This window comes from Crassostrea angulata, chromosome 7, assembly GCF_025612915.1.
Source record: "Crassostrea angulata isolate pt1a10 chromosome 7, ASM2561291v2, whole genome shotgun sequence".
NCBI lineage: Eukaryota > Metazoa > Mollusca > Bivalvia > Ostreida > Ostreidae > Magallana > Magallana angulata.
Window position 1 is genome coordinate 12,081,301 of NC_069117.1, and position 25,083 is coordinate 12,106,383.

The 25,083-nt window shown below is 33.4% G+C and overlaps 1 protein-coding gene and 1 long non-coding RNA gene across 2 annotated transcripts in view; one reads left to right on the plus strand and one right to left on the minus strand.

Moving 5' to 3' along the window:
• Positions 1 to 1,996: 1,996 nt before the first annotated feature.
• LOC128191773 (uncharacterized) lies at positions 1,997 to 11,578 on the minus strand. The gene is made up of 4 exons (XR_008244459.1): positions 11,295 to 11,578; positions 3,859 to 3,935; positions 3,164 to 3,214; positions 1,997 to 2,139 (listed from the first exon to the last, which is right to left on the minus strand). It is a non-coding gene; the product is annotated as an uncharacterized LOC128191773 (long non-coding RNA).
• A 4,458-nt stretch (positions 11,579 to 16,036) lies between these two features.
• LOC128156939 (eukaryotic translation initiation factor 5B-like) overlaps positions 16,037 to 25,083 on the plus strand; it is a 50,298-nt gene continuing 41,251 nt past the window's right edge. The window contains exons 1-12 of the mRNA XM_052819280.1: positions 16,037 to 16,233; positions 18,153 to 18,263; positions 18,715 to 18,814; positions 19,092 to 19,214; positions 20,296 to 20,814; positions 21,258 to 21,348; positions 21,835 to 21,950; positions 22,088 to 22,204; positions 22,578 to 22,728; positions 23,425 to 23,514; positions 23,619 to 23,831; positions 24,488 to 24,702. Coding sequence (XP_052675240.1) covers positions 16,187 to 16,233; positions 18,153 to 18,263; positions 18,715 to 18,814; positions 19,092 to 19,214; positions 20,296 to 20,814; positions 21,258 to 21,348; positions 21,835 to 21,950; positions 22,088 to 22,204; positions 22,578 to 22,728; positions 23,425 to 23,514; positions 23,619 to 23,831; positions 24,488 to 24,702 — 1,893 coding nt within the window. The 5' untranslated portion in view covers positions 16,037 to 16,186. The remainder of the gene's footprint in view (positions 16,234 to 18,152; positions 18,264 to 18,714; positions 18,815 to 19,091; positions 19,215 to 20,295; positions 20,815 to 21,257; positions 21,349 to 21,834; positions 21,951 to 22,087; positions 22,205 to 22,577; positions 22,729 to 23,424; positions 23,515 to 23,618; positions 23,832 to 24,487; positions 24,703 to 25,083) is intronic.

A 25,083-nucleotide genomic window follows, 5' to 3' on the forward strand; every position in this document is an offset into this window, starting at 1 on the left:
ACATTTTCTAGCCGTGTATTGAAAGCTGACAGGCTAGAAAAGAAGTATCAAAAGAGAAATTTTAGGATTTCTTCATTTTATTGAATAAACATTGTTTGAACCCTGAGGTGTTGATAAATATCGAAATATGTAAAATGCACTGCATAAATATCTTGGGACAGACTATAGTACGTTATATATATTGCAGTAATGAAGTATAAATACTTTGCGGTAAGTATGTAAAGTGTATATTTCAATCTCATTTAGAAAACTACGTAATTCAACCTCTAATACCTCGAGTGAACACGAAATACATGTATGTACTTTGCAGCCAGGACTAAATACATACTGGTACTATGCAGATAGAACGTAATTTAACCTTTATATACAATTCGTTGAGATGCAATTCAACCTCATTTTTATACCATGCAGTGAAGACGTAATTCCATCTCATTTAAATACTTTGAGTGAACACGAAATAAATACTTTTCAGTGAGGACAAAATATATACTATGCAGTAAGAACGTATTTCAAACTCATTTACAATGTATAAACTTTGCAATGAGTATGTAATTTAACCTAATGTTTATACCTTGCAGTAAGGATGTGATATTATGTACATGAGGATGTTTTATTTAACCTGATTTATACATTTTTCGGCGTGTACGTTATATACACTATGCAGTAAGGGCACAATATATATTATGCAGTGAGAATTTCATTCAAACTCATTCAAAAACTTTGCAATAAGGACATACATGTAATTATGTGCAGTGCAGTGAGGACGTAATTCAAGCCTGTTCAAAATCTTTGCAATTCAACCTCATTTAAATGCTTAGAGTGAACACGAAATAGTTATATACTTAATAAATATACTTTGCAGTAAAAGCGTAATTTAATCTCATTTATATATATTGCAGTGAGGATGTAATTCGACCTTATCTAATAATATGTACTGCAGTGTGTATATAATACAACCTCGTTTATAGACTTTGTTTTGAGGACATGATATATACTATGCAGTAAAAATGTCATTCAACATCATTTATTTACCATGCAATGAGGACTTAATTCAATCTCTTTGTATATTATACACTCAAGATGTAATGAAAATTTCAACATTTTACGATGAGGACTAATATACTGTATATTTATATTCCATATACGAAGACTGCCCCACAATATCTGTAGCTCCCGACCTGATCGTCCATCCGATTTTTTCCAGACCGGGAGCTACAAACCTGCATTTAAAAGATTAACAGAGCACATTACTTATGATTGTTTACTGCACTTTCATTAATTGGAATTAAATGTTTTGTTCCATGACCCTTTGGTAAATAATACCCCAAAATTCAAATTCATGATTTATTTATTTCTTGAGATAATGAATAATTTTTACGTAAAGATATAATTATCTTTATGTTACGGTTTTTCCCGCGTCTTGTTGAGATTATTTTCTATATAAATCACGTTGCCGCCTATGTATTATATTCTCATGATAAAAGTGGACAGGAATAGCATGTCCACCTCTCTAAAGAGATAAGCTAGGTATCAGTAAATCTAATGCAACTGCAAATCACGGAAACGTATGATAGCTACAGGTCATAAAACTTAAACCAGCTCACTTTTGATCCCAAACTTTCTTTTACAGATGGAATACATATTATACATAGTGGAAAGAGAGACTTGGAACAAAAGTGAGCTTTTAAAAGTTTTATAGCCTAAAGGTCAGAAGTCGCTGCGTCTGCAATTTGCATTTGAAATTGAAGTGTAATAGACAAAAAAATCGAGGGAGAAAAAATAAAACATTTAATTAGTCGCAGTGCCGAAATTACAAAATAAATTATTTATGCAACTTTTAATTCTTTATTTTTGTATCGCAATGCAAATTTGGATATTTCATCGTCTATTTAACGGAAGGCTGACATAAAATACTAAGTATGCGTTGCTCCAGCTTACAGACATAAATGATACTTATGTCAACTATAAATCATTTCTACTGGGTTAACGTAGGTACAAGAGTCGGCCCACATCCTGTTAAAGCCGGAGAGAACCGGTTTTCGTTGGATTTTCCATCTCGAGAAAGGTGTACTAATGTACTTGAGTTTTGACCATTTTGTCGTGTCTGTCTCGTGATCCCATTTTCGCGTATGCAACATTCTGCATAAAAAATGTGCATTAAGTGTAAATTTTCAGTGCAATTCATATTTATACAAATGAGCTGTAATTAAGTGAGATGTTGCACTTACTATTGCGCTTACTTAACTTGCTTATATTAAAGAAAAAGGCATACAGATGTCTTAAAATTAGGATCGAAGAAGTTTTTTTTTGTTTTGCTTTTTGGACACCATCAATGTGGACAAATTTATGATCAAATAAATTTTATTGGGAGTTGATTTTTAATCAACTCTCCTATGCAGTCACTCGGAAAAACCGAAAGTGAAACAGTGTTTGGACCTCAGCACAAACCATTACTCCTGACAAGACTTAGTTCTTGAAAATAATTGATGAACTCGATGTAATGTATGCTAAAGAATTGCTTTCAAGGAAACTTATTTACAAATACCTTAAAAATAGTCAGATTTTAAATGGTACGAACAATTTTTTGTAGTCGTATGTATTCCTACGCCAGAGTTCAATATAGTCTCGTTCAACTCGACGCTCGGCTGTCTCCGTAAACCCCAGTCTGACTAAAGCCAGCCCCTACTAATTCACTGGCTTTAGTCAGACTGCGTAAACCCTTGTCGGAGATTTACGGTGTCAGCCGAGCGTTTGGTTTAACGAGACTAGAGTTCAATATAAATTAATTGCTTGGATCCATACAATTTTCGAGAAATATTTCTACCACTGATACATAGTTTGATTGAATTAATTTTATCTTTAAATATTATTTAACATGATTCATATGGAGGTTTCTCGACATTCTAGTCGAAAAAGTTCAAAAATTCATATTATAAAAATATGCGTAATTCAAATTAGAAACTACGTATACATGTACTTGTCATGGAAAATAACATATCATTGATTTTAAAATAAATAAACATCGACAACATCAACTCAGTTCTTCAGTACTTTGATTTTTTTCGCTAGTTAAAATTTGTTTTCATCCAAATCATTAAAACAGATGGCTGTCAGTTTGAATTTTCAAGAGGTTTTCAACAAAAATGTATCTTGTCTACTTTACCATACTTCAGTGATGCTATCGTTCACCAAGGCATATTTCTCTTGGAATCTGCTAAAAGACCAAAAGAATAAACAATTAGTGGGATTTTTTGGTTCAGCATTTTTTATTCGTTTTTTTATTCGTTTACACAAACATTAAGCAAAATCGAGCTTATTTAACGCTAAAACAAAGGCCTAAATTCATACGTTGTAGAAATGTTAAACGTCGAAACGATTTATTATTTCAAATTAATATCCTATATCTTTTCATAGCTAAAATGATTTCATTCCTTACGAATGAAAAAAGCACAAAAATACAACTATCAAACACCCCCCCCCCCCCCACCCATCCAAAAAAAACAAAAAACAAAAAACATCCCCAACAGACAAACGCCCCCCCCCCCCCCCAAAAAAAAAAGCAAGAGGCCCATGGGTCACATTACTTACCTGAAGAACAACAGTTCCTTGTCTCATATTATTTTAAAATTTGTAAATATTAAACTCTTTAAAACTGTTGTAATATACTAATATTCCTATATTTGACAGTACATTCTTGGTTGAACTTTAAACTCATCTTGATGCCCCAAATATTGGTTCGGGGTCACAGTTTTAACAATTTAAAATCAACATTATCTTACAATTCATGCAAAGTTATCTCACACATTGTCGCACTGTAGTTTTTAAGTGAATTTTTTTTTTTAAATTCTTTATACATACATATTTGAATTTGAATCTTTGAACCCTTCCAGGGGCAGCAGATTGGCTTGGGAGTCGTGGTTTTCACAATGCAGAATCTACAATGTTTGAGGATGCTCGAATAGTAATTTTACAAATCGTAACATTGTAGTTCTTGAGAAGGAGATTTTTAACCATTTCCCTACATATTTCTGTATTGAAATTTGAACCCCTCTTAAGGCCAAGGAATTGGTCCGGAAGTCACTGTTTTAACATTTAAAATCTACATTATTTGAGGGTGCTTGCATGGTAATCTCACAATTTGTAGCATTCTATATTTTGAAGAGAAGATTTTAAAACATTTTCCTTATATATTTCTATATTGAAATATTTGAACCACTCTTAAGGCTCCCGAATTGGTAGTAAGGGGCGGGGTATTACGATTTTAACCAAATAAAATCTAAATTTCTTGAGAATGCTTGCATATTTATCTCACAAAATGTAGCATTCTATTTCTAGATGATTTTTAAACATTCTCTATAAATGCATTTACATGTTGATCTATGTTTAACTTTGAACCCCTCTTGGGGCCCCAGTATTAGTCCAAGGATCATGGTTTTAACATACACTATACTTGCTTGCATACTAGTAGTAATATCAGCATTTGTAGCATTGTAGTTCTTGAGAAGATCTGTAAACATTTTCCCTATGTTTTCCTATGGATCCAAGTATTCGTCAGGGGGTCACGGTTTTAACGATTTCAACAGTTTATAACCTAATGTTAGGATGCTTGCATAATAAATGAATGATAAAACAATTTTTAGCATTGTAGTTCTTGAGAAGAAGATTTTTAAACATTTCCCTATAGAGACTATGTTAAACTCTACAGATCTGCTGGGGCCCCAGTATGGTCCGAGGTAAAGATTTTAACAACATATTATCTACACTATCTTAGGATGCTTGCATAGACATAGTAGTGTCATATTTGTTGTTTTATATATATATATATATAAATATATATATATATATATATATATATATATATATATATATATATATATATATATATATATATATTATATATATATATATATATATATATATATATATATATATATATATATATATATATATATATATATATATATATATATTTGGTCGACTGGCTCTAACTAGAGGTACTGTGAGCAAGCTCACAATTGATACCCTCCGCTAAGAAAAAAAACATAACTCATGTATTTTTTCTATTATAGAAAATATTGGATGAATCTCTTTCACCTTCCTTTTTCTATAAATAACAACTGCTCTATTTTTTAAAACTGTTAATGCTAATATGAGTACACAAACCAATTTCTATTCTTTAAATTCCATTTTAGTTCAAGTTAACTGTTAATGCATGAGGACATTTGCATCCTTATGTTAACAAACATGAATCGAATCAAACAAAATTCCACATGCCAAGCAGCCATCTAATATAATCATTTTGAATTACTGGTATACTAAGCCCGATTTTTTATTAAAACAATGACCTTGAACTTCCTAAATTGACCTTGGGTCAAGGTCATGACACACTCAGGTTATAAGCAATCTTGATGTGAATTAAGAACTTCCAATATTTGTCCATTAGAGATATGGACTGGACATGTATTTTGCTCTTTTCTGCCAGTGACAATGGCCTTGCCCAAATGACATTGGGTCAAAGTCATGACATACCCTTAGGTCATAAGCAATCTTTGTGTGAACTGAGAACTTCCAATGTTTCTCCATAAGAAAGATATGGACCGGACACGAATTTTGCATTTTTTCTTCCAGTGACGTTAACCTTGCCCGAATGACCTTGGTTCAAGGTCTTGACACACCCTTAGCTCATAAGCAATCTTTGTGTGAAGTAAGAACTTCCAATGTTTCTCCAAAAGAAAGATATGGACCGGACACGAATTTTGCACTTTTTCTGTCAGTGACATTGACCTTGCCTGAATGACCTTGGTTCAAGGTCATAACACACCGTTAGGTGATAATCAATCTTTGTGTGAAGTAAGAACTTCCAATGTTTCTCCATAAGAAAGATATGGACCAGACACGAATTGAACAGACAGACAGACGGACGGACAGACAGACGGACAAGGTGATTCCTATATACCCCCCCCCCCCAAACTTCGTTTGCGGGGAGTATTAAAAAGAAGTCAAAAATGTGCAAAGTTTACAGACTGATGTACGGACGACGGAGAATAGGTGATCAGAAGAGATCACTTGAACCTTCGGTTCGGGTGAGCTAAAAATGAAAAAAAAGATTGAAATAGAACGTTAGAAAAAGGGAAATAGAAACCCCAGACAACTTCATGCGACGTTTTGCTATTTGCCTCAGAAATAATATTAAGTAAATAAATGTTACATGTCGGGAGTGAAGACAGCATAAAGATTGAATAAACAGGTCCAGCTATGGAAAGTGGAAATGTAACTCCCTTAAATGGGCCCACGTGACAGTTATAACTGATAAACGTCTGTCTGGTCAGCTCTAGAAATAAATGACCCCCTCTCGGAAGACACAGAATCACTCGGCGGTAAAAATTGTGTGAAAAACTGTCATACTATTGACGTCACTGCCATTTTGATTTTTCTTTTATTTTCACATATCTTTATAAAAATAAGATGATGAATTGCTTCCATCTAATCAAGTATCCCTAATAGTGTCCTCTTAATGTTAAGATGACTATATAGCAAGAAAGACAAAAACAAAATTGAATGTTATATGACAATTTTGTTCAAGTCTCTTTGTTTGAAATAGAGTGCGTCTTTTTGCGATGTAAATATTCATATTTACATTTTCCTGTGTCTTTGCCTGTGATAACACTAAGTATTGATTCTGTACTATATAACTCATAAAGCCTAATTGAGGCGCCAGCGGGGTTTGCTTATTTATATTTAAATATTTAATCGTAAGATGGTTTAAAATTATATAAATATACAATAAAGCGCATTGAAGTGGTAAATGTTTTCGTTTGAATGGAATGTCCTAAAATTTGTATCGAACGTCAGTTGTTACATAAGACACGCCAATTTCTTTTATAACGAGGAAAACAGTATTCGTAACAATGCTTTTGGAACAGCTCATCTTTTAAACAACACAAGCAGGGCTGTGGACCCTGGAAATGAATCCTGATATTTTCTTTGTATATGTTTTTCGTGCCCCGCGCATATCCTCAGTCCCCTTACCATGCTGCGAACACAGCGACAAATGCAGAAGAGGACAAAGAACGTATAGCTTATGAGGTGATAACTTCGGGCTTTATTAGATTTGATCACGCCCCGACCAAAATTATCACCTCATAATACTCAAAGAATGATTCCTTATTCCTTATGTAAAACCTTCAAAACCGAGCTCCGGTTGGTCAGTGAAAGTTGAGACATCCGCTCCAAACAATGACAATTGACGTCTTTAATGGTGATTAAAAACTACATAGATCATAAAAAAGTCAAGTTTTAGTGGTCATATTTTATTTATGATTAAAAATGAAAGTCAATCACATATATAGTCAAGCATATAATATACTATTTTTCAGTAAATAGCCGATAGGCTATTAAAAACCCAAAACTATCCCCTGTTTTCATGTTGATCTTACATGTTCATCTTACATAACTTTATCTTTTCAAAACTGAATTACGATTGAATAAATCAACTAATGTCTCCGACATGTAGGCCTAAATACCCAAACAAGACGGGGGTTTTCCTGTGCCATCTGGCCATCTGCGTAAAACAAATGTTTTCGAGGTCTATCAAAATACATTTCATTACGCGCAATTAATGAGAGACTATAGGGAACAAACATGTGTCATAATTGTTTCATATGTACAAATTAGTGAGTGCTCGTATTTGATTTTGTTTACTTTAATTGAAGTGACGTTTCACCGTCGGTCTTTTCATTGCCTATTGCACTGTCCATTAGCAGTTATTTTGGAACTTTGAAAGACAGATGCTTGCTTGGTCGCGAACTGTCCTAATAACCGGATAAACACACCGACCTTGACTTTCTTGGTTTTTTCTCGTAACAAGCAAAGAAATCAGGTGAACATGTAGGTCATAACGCAGATATTTGAGAAGGTTATGTGTTCCATTTTATTCTACTACATGTCTCACGTGACTGAGTGTCGCATGCCGTGCAAGAAAGGGCTTTTGACTGCCCCACCTAAACTAAAACACCTTGTATTTGTCCCTCTTCGTTTTTTTCTTATTTCAGATGTTGTTGGTTTATTCTACTTTTTTGGAGTGCGGCGCCAAGTGATATCTGAGGTTTTTTTCACAATTACAGCCAACGTTTTTTTAGGTTTGTTTTACCATTTTGTGTGGTGTTTTACTCTGTTTTTCCGTAGCTTTTTGGTCCGCTAATTCATATCCCGTGTATACCAAGTAAACTCCTAATCAAAGCCTAACAAACAACTGTAAATTGGTATACCTGGTCAGAACCTCGTAAGTTGTAATAACCTGTGCTCGAATCCTTTTGTATATGTTTGTGCAATAACATAAGTTCAAACCAACCAAGGCCTAACATCTTCATCTCAATTCATACATAAAATAAACTACAAGCTCATTGACAATGGGCGAACTCTTACGATTAACAAACAGGTTGCGTCTAAACTTTTACATTGTAGTCCTTGAGCGCATACGACTAAAACACATGATATGCCGTGCTCTACTAAATAGTATTACATATCAGTAATATAAGGTAAAGTCATGTCTTGGATACATGGGGAAAAATTGAACTTTTTCAAGAAACACGTTTCAACAAATTTGAAGGGATAACACGGTGACTGAAAGGAAAGGGTTAAATGTTATCTTACATTTTAAATGCTAAATCACAATAAGGGGTATATGTAAATGCATATTTCCTTTTTAGGATGTTATCGAATTCCTTTGTTATCGGCATTTAATTTGGTCACAATATTGTTGTTTGCTAAAATGTACACCGTAATTCATATTTGAATTGCATAAACTTTTGTGACGGCTGCCATGCGGAAAAAACGTGAAGACTGCGTGTTTTGAAAGATATGCAAGGATCTAACATATTCAGTGCTCTTATGACGCTTTTCATTTTTCATTTTCCCCACTATCAATTATCATCACTACCATCATGCTGTCTGCGCTGAGTCTGACAAAAATATAAGAATTAAATGTAACCAAATTTTTTTGCGTCGAAGACTAGGATGTCAAGTTGTATACAATGGTCGACTTGACTAGCACACTTTGTCTGCAAAGGATGCGCATCTCCTGAGCAAGTGACGGGCAGATAGGAATTAGAACCATTTTAACAAGAGTTTGGACTTGGGGTAGTTGTGCCAAACAACATTGTGACGTAGGCCTGTATATTTCATTGCTGGCCATTCAGCCATGGCTTTTTGAAATCAACAAAATTTGTCTGACTTTTGAACAAGTTCTACGCAATCGGTGTATATTTCGCTTGAAAGCAGCGTCATTTTGAACTTGTTTTGACGCAAGAAATAGAGAGTTACATCCTACTGAAAGTCCAAGGCCTTATTAAAAAATGGTTCTATCATTAATTGTACATTCAATCCATTCCCGTAATGATCGAAATAAAAATTGGTACGCTGTTTTGCGCAACCCAGTGCATCCCAAAAGTGTGATACACTTTTTATCATACTTCATTAATTTTCCATTTGATCTGATTGGTTTCAGTGGTACATTTCGCAGCGGTCATAAACTATATACATGTATTTCTAATTTTTTTTTTACAGTAAACAATATGATTTACGTCATCAAAACCTTTGTACAGAACGGAACGGAAAAACAACGTTCACCAAAAAAAAATCATATTCTAAAACAGAAAATGAAGTGTCTGCAACACATAACAAAATGCAATGAATTCGGTATTGTGTAATATTTACATTTTTTAGCAGTAGAATTATTTACATATTTTTCGGCAGTAGCCATATAACATGTGGTTTAGTATTTTAGCCGTAACAACAATGCTTTGAATTCCTTATTATCATTTTGCGACAATATTTACAAAATTTGATGGCGAGATTCTATTTTTGGTATCTGAAATGCTGAAATTGTAGTGGTTGTAAGGGTTGCTCTTATTTACTTTATGGAATTATTTAAGGCCAACAATAAAATGTTACATAACATTTAATGTACGTGTTAATTTGATTAAAAAGCCGACTTGGTATAATTAATCACGAACAGAATGTTGGAGGGTTCATTGTGTAATTTGATGAATCTGTCTACAGTCAATCTTAGCTTTAGACAGATAGGTAATTTAAATGGATGAATCTGAAAGCTGCTAAGTTAGAATACTCTTAAACTATTGTATTGTAAAAAAAATATCAACATAATTAAAATTTAACATTCTGGTAACTCAGAAGAATCAATATGATTTCGGTTAAATTGTAATGAATGTATCTCTTTTTAAAAAAAGGATTTATGTAAAATATACGTGACATAGATGATTTTATACAGCGGACTTTATTTTTCTCTGTCAGAACAATGGAAATTTGCTAGGGAAACAAATGAATTTGAGGCTAAATCCAAATTTACATTCATAATGCACGCAAATGGTGTAAGAGAGAGTTTAGTTTTAAGTTCAGAGCAAAGAGAGATAAGGCAAAATTTAATACTTATACAACTACCTAAATCTCCTTTCACAGAAAAAAAAACATGCATAAACTTTGATCTCACAAAAATTTTTGATTCTAGGAATCCTCTACACTCTATTTGAAGTGCAAGTTAAAAATAATTTTATAATTATCATCGGGGGGGGGGGGGGGGGGTGGGGGGTGGCGTGATGATGGCATAAATTGATAAAGCTGTAGTTAATCGATCTTGCCATAAACTTGAATCGTAGAAAGAATCGGCCTCAACGTGTCTCAATGATTTGGAACCTTATAGCTATAACATTGCTTTGTTTGTTTTGTTTCGCTAGTATTTTACTATAGAAGAGGTGTTCAATATTGGACATCTTAAATAAGACGGTTTACTTTTCGTTTTTGTATATACTACATGCTGTTTAAAAAAACATGTATTTTCAATACCCGATTTTTCAATGAGATATTACGTCGGTGCAAGTCTATTATAGGACTGAAAGAGAGTCAATCAGTTCTCTGTCAACTTTACTGTAGTTGGTGGGGCTTATCCGAAAGAAATAGATTAAAAGAAAATACAAAACAACAACAACAAAAAACCAATACAAAAACAATCAAACAAACAGACAAGAAGAATGTAATATATTGTGTCAGTTGATACGCACTTTCCAAAAATTGAGTTGCGGCCCTTTGCGGGTTCAACAGAGCGATGTCACCGTGTTTCCCCCACATTTTGCGCCTCCTGCTTTTTATAGGTCTGTGTCTCACTCTGTGCGTTTGTCACTGAATATTTACATGGAATGTACTCTTAATGCTAGTTACGCCCCGGACCCCGAATCAAGGGGGAAAACTGAGATATTATGCAAATATATTTGAAAATTTACCTTGTTATCCATATCATATGTAAGCAAAAACATCTGCTAATCCATCCATCAACTTTGAGTTCTTTGCATTTTGGTATATATCTTTAACTTCATGGTCATGGTCTAGAAGATTTTGTTCAAATCATACCAACTAGCAACTTTTTCAGGTATGCCCCATCGCGTTTTCGGTCTCTCCTGGCAGCAACATCTATCGGACCACCTCGCCCTTTGTCCTCGCAAGCTTCAACAATCGTAATTTCTCGGCGTTTTCCCAAACAACAAATAATGGTGACGGATACACAACAAACTTGATCTATTTTATAGAAGTATTAAAATTTCGAAAAACTTAGACATCTCCGCTGAGTACTAAGCATGCGCATATCGTATTTTGTTTTGCTATGATTATATGTGGTGGATCAGTTTTCCAATTCATAGTACATGTAGTACCCGAAAGTACGCATGTTATACTTTACCACTGAATGTGCATAGTTTAAGCTGTTCATGACATTTTATATTAATAAAAGTAGAACAAATGCCTATACACCTCTTATCATAATGAAATTTTAGAGAAAAACAGTTGATATGAAAGCGGCATATTTAAGAGGTTTCAGAAACCAAATATGTGACAATATTAAATGCATTGTAGATGATATTGAGGCACAATTTTACATATTAATTGAACGAAACAATACATAGAAATTAACTTCAATGTTCGTGTAAACTTCAAATATTTATAGAATACAGGGACAAGGTACAGTGGATATGCCACAATACGTCTGCAGAATGAGAAGTATGCTTCATAGACACTGTAGATCTTTAGACATATTCAGATGCTTGGATGCTTGATTCTTTTTTATCAGTTCACTATATTATTTATAGAAAATAATATGACCATGATAATAACAGCAACCAACTGAAATCGAAAATATCTACTGTATAAATAATATTACATGAACCTTGTCCATCCTCTGTTCCAATATTGAGAGAATTTAGACAGTGACATGGAAACGATTCTTGATTTTCTGCGATTCAAATGATAATAGTTTTGAAAGATATTAATAGTCAACAATTAACAAGACAGGAATTATCAACATTTGAGGCCGGGGTCTCCCCAACTCCCTTTCCTGTTTTTGGTTTAATCGATCGTTTTGTTTGGTTTTTTTCGGGGGGGGGGGGGAGGGGGGGTTGAATTTAATATACACCATAAACAGGGAATAATTCGCCCTGTTTAATTTTCAATCATTTCACCCTCGTTGTCAGCGGGCGAATTTACGTTGATTTTCAATATCTAATATTAAGTAAATTATGTAATAGCTATGACTAGGCGAATTCACGACAGAGTGAAACTGTTTGCAAGTGTAGAAAGACGGAAATGACACGGGACCAAAATAACCCTGTATACAGTATCTTGATTCAAATAAAGATATAAAAGCAGTTATCTAAGATTAGAAACATTATATAAATAGTGCCTGTTTGGGAGGGTAACAGTTGAAATTGACACCCCGAGAAAACCATTGTCAACCGACGCGAAGCGGAGGTTGACAATGGTTTTCGAGGGGTGTCAATTTCAACTGTTATCCTCCCAAACAGGCACTATTTATTTTGTTATACTGAATGTGTTTTTTAAAATCTTTAAGAAAATTTTACTGCTTTTATATAGGAATAACGTGAATTCTACAGCGAACCGTACGCGCATAATTTTCGCGCATGTAACATTTTTTAATGTTACCCGTTGCCAAGTGCGTTGCTAACGCTGAGGGTAATAGTAAATATTATTAACTGCGTCTTAACCAATCAGATTTCAGTATTTAACATGAAAGTATAACAATAAATTCTAGTTCATGCTTACTGAGTATTAGTTAAAAAAAATCAATAATCTATTCGTACTTCTATACATCTGTCTTGTTGGGGAATACATGTTTAATTCAGAAATAAAGCATCTTTTTAATAATTGTGTTTATATCATTTATCGGGGTATACCCATTCCTCATTCTTTAGGTAAATTTCATTACGAGTAGTAATGTATATTACATACGTTTAATAAGGTAAGCCCATTATTTATCAAATTGATTTAATCTTAATTTATTTAGAAATAGAAACAGTTATCGAACAATAGGTATTTTTTAAAGTTATACGTACATGTACAAATATTTAAATAAATGTGAATGTTTTCTTTAATAACACATAGACAAACCAAAAAATAAAATTCTCTGTATATTTTGCCTTAGAAACAAAACACTCGCCATTTTTGTGCACAGAGTAAGGACTTACGCCTACCCATTAGCAGGCGTAGATTTAAACCCAAATTTAGTCCCGACTAAGTTTCCGCCTTTTTGTGAAACGCAACTTAGTCTGGTTTTGAGGTTTAGTCCCTGTTTTAGTCCGGACTAAGCTTACGCCTGGACGTAGGCCTTTCTGAGAAACGGGCCGCTGGCGCCTGTAATATTCTCTCACGCCAATGCAGGCATTTCAAACGACTCTCTCAATAGAGCCAACAACTTGATATCATGATTTTATAGTATAGGGGTCTTGTCTTATGTATGGGAAAACCAAACAATATGTAGTTATAACTGGCTTAAGTCTGGTTAAAGAAATGTTACAAATTCAATTTATACAAAATTGGAAAAGTATAGTAGATAATTAACTAACCAAAATGTATTTTAAAATTAAAGAAAATTTAAAACAAATTTAGAAAAGTACTTGTTGAATTTACATTTGCCTACAGATCTACGGATCATGTTTACAAACAAACACGTTGTTGGTAAATATCTTATACAACGTCACATGCACCCATGTAACCATCGATTCCCAATAGAAACTATGGTGTTCCGATGGGGCCACTTCGACCTTCGCACTTTCGCGTTTAGGGCGAAGATGCGAGAGTGCGAAGTTGCAACCATCTCTCCTTCGCCTTCGAAACTTCGCACTCTCGTCTTCGCATTTCGCTTTCGCCTTTTTATAGTTGTGGAGCTCTCTATCGTTTAAAGACAATTTTAGCTGTTCAAAATGACATCTAAGGCAAAAGACGAACTTTTTAGAATTCATTTTCAACAGCCTGCGCAAATCCATAACATTTTTTAGGGGGGGGGGGGGGGTCGAGGGATATAATTGTTTTTGTCGGGGGGAGGGGGTCCGAGGCATAATTTTGGAAATTTTATTGTATAAGATTAATAATATTAATTTTTTCAGGGGGTGGGGTCCGGACCCCCTCTCCCCCTTACTGTGTGAAATTATTAGTATTGAATTTTCGGGAGGGAGGGGTGTCCGGACACCCCTCTCCCCCTCTAGATCCATGCATGAGCAAGGAATGTCGCATAATGAAATTAGAATGTAACTGTGTTTAATCCACGGTAAACAGACATTTGGTAAGTGACAGTAGTCTGGAAGTGCATGTGTACACATAATGATGGCGGACATTACATTTTATGTGGAGTATATAATGATTAGGCATAGCCAGCACTGGTAAACATATATGTCACATGCACACATTAAAATATTTATAAACATTCATAGGAAGCACGATGGCCTACTGCATGCGTACCAATAGAACCATTTTAACAAGACCTTGGACTTTGGGTAGTTGTGTCAAACAGCAATATGACGTAGGCCTGTCTATGTCATTGCTGGCCACTCAGCATGGCTGTTTGAAATCGACAAGATTTGTCTGGCGTTTGAGCTAAAACTACGCAAATTTCACTTGATACTGCGTCATTTTTAACTTGTTTTGACGAAAGAAATAGATAGCTACGTCCAGCCGAAAGACCAAGGTCTTGTTAAAATGGTTCTAATATCATGGATTAATTGGAAAACCTTCACGAGCATCAAATGCTATGTAATCGACCGAGACTTGCTCAATGAAACTAAAAAAGGCGAAGGCGAGAGTGCGAAGTTGCAAAGGGGAAGGAGCGATAGTATAGTATCACTCCTTCGCCTTCGCACCTTCGCACTTTCGCCGTCGCATCTTCGCGCTTCGCCGTCGCATCTTCGCCCTTTCGCTCCTTCGCAACTTCGAACTCTCGCATCTTCGCCCTAAAGGCGAAAGTGCGAAGGTCAAAGTGGCCCCATCAGAACACCACAAGAAACGGGTAGATAAACATAGAAGAAAATGTACAATTTGTGACTTTAATAGTATTTGGGATGAATTTCATTATTTTTCAGAATATACACATTCTGTAAACGATAGAAAAATCTTTTTGTCCAAGAGATACTATGAAAACCCAAATATTATAAAATTTATCGAGCTAATGAATAATTACAATGTAGAAAAACGAAAAAAAAATCTCAAGATTTATCAAGAAAATTTTCAAAGTCTGTTCTTCCAAAAACAAATTTTAAAAACCCACTTTATTGGAAAGTCAACTTTTTTTTATCTTTATTACTTCTACTGTACATGTGATCCTTGAATGCTTTTTGTATACATTTGTATATTTTTGTCTTATTTTGAACCCCAAATACCAGTGAACTGGTCTTGAGTAAATAAAGAATTTAATTGGAATTAAACTTTACACATTTCTTACGGAAATTATCGGCGGATTGCATCCATGTGTTGTGAAGCAATTCATCTGAACATTGCAATTCGTCTGTAACCAAAAATTTAAAACGATTAACCTATTTAAAAAGATGGACATACAACCAAGTTGTTGAATTTTGATGCATTAATTTGTTTTTATATTTGTGTCTTTAGGTACATATATACTAACATATACTGTGGTGTATCGGAATACCAAACCGGGAAAAATATAGGTCGATCTTGTCGACTCTGCAAAATAGAAAAATCTGTGAACCGGAAGTAGCTGATCCATGCTTTGAGCAGTCTGACAACAATAAGTGAATAGCAGTTGTGTCTGAATTTTACACTATCAGCCGTATGCTGATACATTTTTATTGTACTACATGATTGCGAAACTTCAACCATGGTCAAACCGAAGAACAAAAATAAGAAAAATCAAAACGAAGACTCGTAAGTGTAAATGAAATGGGATGAAACATACTGCGCTGAACAGATGAATGACGGTTACACGTTGAAATGCATGTTCATCGTAGTTGTAGTATTTTCGATTCCTTTAGAGTTGTAGTTTTTTTTATTCATAGTTGAAAATTTATGTTTTATTAAAACATGCATTTTTCAACTAGTTAGTCACTGTTAGTTCAAACTATTGTCAAGTTGTGAAAATGTATCCAAGAGAAGAAGGGGATGCTGGAGATGAGATAAATCAAATGAAAAAAAAAACCTCAAAAACTAATATATAAACGAAGGAAAGTTTATTTGGATTTCCACTATCATTGTAATATTGTATGAAGATTTTAAGAATTAAGATTGGTGTTGTAATAGTGGAGGGGGAAGAATTAGTATAGACTATATTCTCTTTTGAGAAGTGGACAGGCATAGCCTACATCCACTTCTCTTCGCAAGCCCTCATATTTTGATTCTGGAAAACGTGTAAATGTCGGAACCAAAGACGGTTTACACTTGGAGCCATATTTCGACTCCAGTTTCACTGAATTTTCGTAACAGACCTATTATTTCTACATTTTAAACATAAATGCATCCATATATCACAAAAAAAATCATCACTAACCCTTTGTCAAATCATTTTCTCAACTTCTACATCCCGGGTTTAAATTTTGTGTATCACGGTCAGCGCAGATTAAATGTTTGTGTTTCGGATAAAATTGGAAACCTAATAAAGACAATAATGTCAAAAACGTTACTTGATCAACTTAATCTTACAATGTAAATACCAATACTGAGTCACAAAAATACAAAGTGATATTTCTTCCCTTTTTAAGCATCTCTGATGGTGACAAATTTTGCTCTACAACTGTTTTTAAACATTGAAACGAATTTTGATTAGTATAGCATACAAGAAAGATTAAAATGAAGGGTTTTTATTGTTTTAAGTGACTTAATTATTTATTTAATCGTATGAATTTTGTCTATTTGTCTTAGAATGCAAAACCATTCTTTATACCTCTTTAAATTAAAATAAAAACACCTTTTATCTAATGTCTTCAATCAGAACAATATTTTCCGTTTTTTCCGACTCTAAATTTTCTACTTTTTAAACCTCCTATAGCGAGCGATCACATAATTTAAACCCGGAATGAAGAAGTTGAGAAAATGATTTGACAGCGGGTTAGTGTTGATTTGTATGTGATATATGGATGCATTATTGTTTCAAATGTAGAAATAATAGGTTTGGTACGAAAATTGAGGGAAACTGGAGTCGAAACAGCGGTCGAAGCGTAAACCGTCTTTGGTTCCGACATTTACACGTTTTCCAGAATCAAAATATGAGGGCTTGCGAAGAGAAGTGGATGTAGGCTATGCCTGTCCACTTCTCAAAAGAGAATAGTATAGACTATAGATCAGTCTGACAGCCTATAGATGTTTTTTTTTTGGATTAAAATCAAAATGTAAAATTTTGTTACCTTTTACTTTGTAAAGTTCAGCTTATCAGTGTCACTATCCAGTGTACAATCCATGCCATTAAGAATATCTATTTTTAGCATAAATATTGCACAAGTATCAGAAATACATGAACAATTTCAGAGGCCATTTTCATTTGTTAACTTGGTTTCAGTAGGTATCCTTGTGTTTTGCCGTTTTATAGCTAATGTCAGACTTTGTTTTAATAGTGTAAAAAATGCTAGTTTTAAGAACTTTAAAACAGTTTTGGTGATTTGAAATTGATTCATAAACAAATTGCTGGTGCAGTGTAATGTGTATAAAATCTATGTACAGAACTGAATATAAATAATCTGCTTTGTGACATATGATAAATAAACATGATAGCTAATATTAAAGTCATTTCAAACGGAAAAAAAAAACCAATTTATCTTGTATTAGTTTTGATGTACTTGTACTTGTTTTAACAGTGAAGACGAAGTTGATTTAGACCCTTTAGCAGGAAATACTGAAGCTCAAGATCCAGCCCCACAAAGTAAACAAGGCGGGAAAAAGAAAAAAAATAAGAAAAAGGATGATTGGTATGAAATTAGTATACCTTAACTAAGAAATTGATTATAGCAATTGCTAACTGTTAAGTGGAAGGGGGTTATATTATCAGTTTTAAATTTTGTTTGGCCGCAAATCCAGGATTTGTTAAGAATTTTGTTAAGAAAATTGTTAAGAATTTGTTTTAACAGCCGCAAATCCAGGATTTGTTAAGAATTTTGTTAAGAAAATTGTTAAGAATTTGTCACTAATTTTCTTTATCAAGGAAAAGTCATACGTATAACTACATACTGGATAAACATTAATGTACACATACAGTTTATTAATTTTTTGATAAACCCACATTTGTTTTCCTGAAAAATGTAATTTTTTTGTATATGTTTAGTTTCACATATATATTAGTACAGCGTAAATCTTTATTAACTTTATTCAATGTCCTTATATTCTACAGAAACAAAATGATGGATTAATTTTTATTCACAGGGAGGACGATGTGGCTTCTGAGATACAGGCTTTATCACTTCAGACCAAGGGAAACGAAGAGAGTGAGGAGGAAGATATACAACCAGTAAAAAAGAAAAAAGTACTTCATACACTGAATATTCACATTGTTAAAACTCTGTTAGGGTGCTACTAATGATACAATATCTTGTCATTAATATTAAAGAGAGAGAGAGAAGAGAGAGAGGCCTAGTCAATTAAGCAAATGTAATATAATAAGAGTATGGTAAGGATTAAAACATCAGGTAAAAGAAGGAGTAATTAGTCTCCAAAGAAACATTTACCTACTTCCATAATGGAGTAGACTGAGTTCTTTTCTCAATGTTTATGAATTAGTATTCTAAATGGTGTATTTATAGGAGAAGAAAAAAAAGAAAAAGGCTGACTCAGATGAAGAAGAGGAAGAAAGCATGGGAAAAAAACCAAAAGCCACATTTCAGATGCTGATGATGGATGATGATGACAACGATCTTCCATCAGAGGTTTGAAGAAATACATTTAGACTCTGTCGATAGATATATATTAAATTTGAAAAGTAAGAATTTAACTTTGATTATCACAGCTCAAACAGTCTGGATGAAGGGAAAGTTAAATTTTCATACTAATATGTATAATTTTTCTATTACATGTATTGAACTCTGAATCTGATATGTAGAGGAATAGAGCAAATATAACTCATTAAGAGTAAGAATGATGATATCTAAGATTATGTTATATTGATTTAACTTAATTTTGATACCTGCAAAAGGCTTTTCATTTTCTGACTTCCTGAACTACTGTAGTTTGAACCTCTTAAAATTCATACTTATATAAACTGCTGAGAATTAATTAAGAAATTACATCTAACACATCCCTTACCAACAAATACAATACAACAGACTTGACAATTACAGCTGCTAGCATGAAAATATATTTAGTGAAATTGAGTATGATTAGAGAAGTTGAGATTTAAAATGTGTACGGGTATGCATACGTGTGTTAAAACTACACATAAACGTGTATGTAAATCGACGCAGTTTTGTTACATGAATTTATTTAATTAGTAGAGAGGCTGAGATTTAAAAAGTGTACGGGTGTGCGTACATGTATTAAATCTACACGTACACGTTTTTGTATTTTATCAGTTGAGATTTCATAACTTGTAGGATATAAACGTGTACGTAAATCGACGCAGTTTTGTGACATGAATTTATTTAGTTAATTCCAAATGAATGGTAAATTTCTTATTAATTTTTTATGCAAATGAAATTAAAAAAAAAAAAAAAAATCTATATAATGTATCACAAGAATACATTCATTCATCAATAAGATTTTATTTGTTGTAAAAAGCTACATGTTTGTACCTACGTGTAGACGATACTCGCAAGTTTAGAGAACGTGTAGAAACCTTGTCACAAAAACTGATGACGTAAAACGCGAAGAATTTAGGTGATTCCCCTAGTTCACGTACACGTACCCGTACACGTTTGAAATCTCAACCTCTCCATTGTTATTCAATAAATGTTGTTTCCACTGTTATGTGCAGACCAGTATATATAATTATTGAAGTCAATTCTTTGGTAGAGTGATCATGAAGAAGACATTGAAGTTGTTCTAGAGAAACCTAAAGAGGCACCAAAGAAGGAGGAGACCAGTAAAAAAGACAAAAAAGGGAAGAAAGGAAAGAAGAAGGGACAGGAAGAGGAGGACTTGGATGCTTTGTTGGCAGAACTGGACAAACCTGCTGAGAAATCCTCCAAAAAGAAGAAGAAAAAGAAAGGTGGGGAGGAAGAGGAGGCCATGGAAACTGAGGATAAAACTGTCGAAAACGGAAACCAAGAAGAGGAAACGGAGGCAAAGTCAGCGGAGGCCAAGGTTGTGTCAATAGACGATATTGATGATGATGAGTATGACAAAAAGAAGAGGAAGAAGAAGGGAAAAAAAGAGGAGGCAAAGAGTGAGAAGACAGAGGAGGGAGAAGAAAAGCAGGAAGATGGAGAAGAGAAAGGGGAAGATGAAGAAGGGGAAGATGGAGGAACAATCAAAACTGCTGCTCAGAAACGGAAGGAGAAGAGGGAGCGAGAGAAACTCAAGAAAATGCAGGTATTGGGTGGTTGTATTCTGTCATTTTAATGCACCAAGATTTGCAATATTGGTTTTTCTGAAACACTCTTGATTTGGATTTGGTTGGGTTCAAAATTAGATTGAATCTAACTTAAAGGTATTGAATTTAGATACACTATAAAAGACAACATAATATATCCATTTCTTTTATTTTTTAGATTACATGTTCATTACGCTCAAAGTGTGTAATATTAATAATGCAGTGATATTTTAATAATGAAAAATATGACTGGCTTAAGTTCAAATTTATTTGCTTAAAAAAAGAAGTATTTTACATATAAATTGAACTTAACTGGGTGAACCTTAAAGTTTCTCAAATCAGTTTAATCTATGAATATGTCTTTCATATGTACCCGGTACATTCAAAGCATTCAGCCCCCTGGCTCTGTTCATCTTATACTAAAGTGAATTGTTTGTTTCAGGAAAAGAAAAAGTCAAAATCCAAAGGAGAAAGTAAAGATTCCTCTGAGGCTACCACAGAGTCAAGTCAAGATAAACAGGAGAAAACTGAAGGTATGGCTTAATTACAGAGATGTAGGGTTTCTTTGGATAGCAATGGACTGTTTGATTGACTAGAGCAAGTAACTTTTAAAAAAGGAAATTTTTTAAATTAACACATGTATTAATTGATTGTGAACTTGATAGATAAGAATAGCTGTACTTAATTAAAGCAGTAGCAGCATATAATCTTTATATTCGCTAGCGAGAAATTTTCAAGAGGTTGGCTAGAAGTTTTTTGTCGCAAATTTTTCTTGCAGTGAATCAGTTCTCAAATGTTTCCTGTATATATTGTGAAAATTAGTCATTGATAATCAGTTAATCGAAATTAAGTTGTAGCAAATAAAAGTTAGTTTTAATTATGGTCTCACCTAGACGAATAAGTAAAGAACTTTTCGTTAAACATCATTTGCATAAAATTTCAAATATATAATATTAATTCTGTGTTGAACATTTTAATGTTGAGCATTTGATTGAAAACTTTACCATGTCTTCTTTAAGCTGAAGCAGAGCCTACAGGAGATGGAGAGGAGGGAGAAAAAGAAGGAGAAAAAGATGAAAAGAAGAAGAAAAAGAAAGGAGAAAAAGAGGAGAAACAGAAGAAGAAGAAAGCTCCAGTTTGTTTTGATTTTTTTGCATTTTACTCTTTGTTTATTTATAATTTAACTATATGATATGCATTTAGACACATAAGAGACTATTTCTGAAAGTATTTTAATGTATTTGATATGTATTGATTTTATGAAATTTTTAGGTTGCTGCAATTAAACTAATGCAACAAAAATTAAAAGAGGAGGAAGAGAGATTGAAAAAGGAAGAAGAAGAGAGAATTCGTCAGGAGGAGGAAGCTATACGGCTTGCTGAAGAAAAGGCATGCTTAATGCAGTTCATTCATAAAGGATGATACAGTCATTTACCGTAGTTTTGTTAGGAAGTTAAGCAGATGCGATGTTTGCTCTCTGATTCAGCTTATGTTGGAGTTTGTCTCTGACATTTTGCTGCCAGTGTGGGCAGTGTTCGCAGACCCATAGTGAAAACAATTCAACACTCCCTTGCTTTTCAATTGATAACAATATTTGCTCACTATTAACTGTACATATTACAAAGTTTAATATACTATTTACTAAAGTCATTTTTACTTTACATAGACATTTTTGAAAGTCATCATTCATTGATTAGTTAATTCCTCTAATCATAATGACTTCTAGTATCATCTATTATTTATGATTGATATGTATTCTTAGAAACGATTGGAAGAAGAGAAAAAGCAAAGAAAGAAGCAAAAAGAGAAAGAGAGGATAGAAAAAATGAAAAAGGAAGGAACATATTTAACAAAGAAGGAGAAACAAGACAAAGCAAGAGCCCTTCAGATGTTGGAACAGATGAAAGCTGCAGGTACGTTATCATTATGTACCCTCAAATGTGTTTCCAAATTCTAGTCTATTCTATGTTTCGAGTACTAGTTTGTATTTTATGATCCATTGTGTCTTGTGTATTGAATATGTCATGTAGTATATCAATTAGTCCTGTAGGTTAATAGCATATTTTCAGATATGAAGTCGATACCTTTATACCTGACACCTGACTTTTATAACTGACACATACACTGTAGAACTTTTTTCTTTTATTAGTTAAAAAATAAACAAGTTAGAATATGTAATTTTGAAGTTGTGAAATATTGTTTACTTTTCAGTTTTATTTTGCTTTGAAACATTCAAAGAAAGATCCAGTGAAAATTTTAAAAACAACAATTCATTGTTGTAGATAGATGATCTGAGTGGGATACTAGTATTTATACATAATTTCATTCAAATGTTTTGCTTTGATTTAATGGTTAAGTAAAGTATAAATCTGTTTTTACATTCAGTCCATAAATTGTCCTTTCCAATTATTAAGCAACTGAAATTCACTTGGAAAGAACCTTACAGATCTTACAAATATATCTTTAGCTAGCTTTTCTTTTTGAATAATGTAAATTATAATTATTCTTGTAGAGAACCCAAACAAATGATAATTTTTTAAAGATTGTCAAAAGATAAAGGTGTCTAACATCTGGAGTCTTATTTAACGTTTTTCTTTTTTTTTATTCAGGAATTGAAGTTCCTAGCAAGGAGGATATGCCCAAGAAAAGACCTGTGTATGACACAAAAAAGAAGAATAAAAAACAGCAGCAAAAGACAGGTACTAATATTTCTTTCCCTCCATTATTTACATGTTTGATTCTTGTTTTTCCACTAGGTTTTCCCTTCTCTTATCTTATATTCATTTATTATTTTTTCTTGTAGAGGATGAAGAGAGTTCAGAGAGAAAATCAGAGAGTGAAGAAATGACCCCAGAACCAGAGGTCAAAGTTGAGGAGAGAAAAGAAGAAGAAAAGAGTGAAGCCAGGCCTGCAAAGGAAGAAAAGGAAGATGATATTAAAGATGATTGGGCTGCCAGTAGCGAAGAGGAGGAAGATGAAGAAGAAGACGAGGAAGAAACATCAACAGAAGATAAAGGTATCCATGTCTTTTATAATGACATACTGTGAACCAACTTTTATTTGCGTGTGAGAAATTTTTGTGATATTCACAAGAGCAATGTCGTCGTGAATATTTCTCAGTGGGAACAAATTTTTGTCGTATGGTTGTCATCAAAATGGGTGTAGACATGGCTTGATCTTGAAAATAAGTTGACGCAAACCAGATTATCTCCTATAAATCGCAGAATAAGGTCATCGCGAATAATAGTTGATTTACAGTACTTTGATATTTTTATGATATGATATTAGATTGTGTATTATTTTATGCAAAGATTATTAATGTTATTAAATGAAATTCAAAAACTTTCAAAAGAAGAGAAGATCATGCCTGTTAAGTCTTGCATCAGTTTACAATGAGCAAGCTCAAAGAGCTCTTGTAGCTTTATACATATTCATTATTTTTATCCCACTGTTGAATTATCACTTCTGAAAGCAAAACTTTTGTAATTTGAGGCATAAAATTGGAAATAGTCTTCTGATTACATGCAAGTGTATATGATTTTATTATGTGAAGGAGTTGATATGGATAGAAAAGTTTTATTTGTTAGTCCACTATTTGTAAGCATAAATGCAACATTGGCAAAGGGTCTCCTCAAATAGAGATTTATACCAGAATATTATTTCTGAATTTAGTTGAGCCCAAGAAAGTACAAGTGACTGTCAAAGACACAAAAGAGAGTAAAAAGCAAGAAAAAGAAGAGGAGGAAGATGTGGAGGAGGAAGAAGATGATGAAGATGAGGAGGAAGATGAAGAAGAGGATGAGGAAGAAGAGTCTGAAAGTGAGGAAGAGTCTGAAAGTGAAGAAGAAGATTTAACCCCCATAGAAAGAGCAAGAGCCAGAATTATGGTAATAGAGTTATCATAGAGATGCATAATAGGGTCATGAAAAATTACTCTATAGTAGGCAGTTCTAAATTTTTTAAATAAAGAATGCTGTAAGGTGAATGTCTACAAAGCACTGTACCTATAAAATATAGTATTGTTGACGGTTAGAAGACGTTCAAACACTGACGTGATTGGATGCTGGCTAAACTGTCTTGTAGAATTTAAAAAATGTTAGTAATCTACAGTTACTGTGTCAGTTAAACTCCATTACATGGATTTTTTCATAGATGCATTGTAACACTTCAACCTCTTTTAGAGTTTGTTACAATGAATACTTTTGTGGGTCTCTTGTTTCTGAATTTTACCCAGACACAAATGCAAAGTCAGGATTCGTAATGTTTAT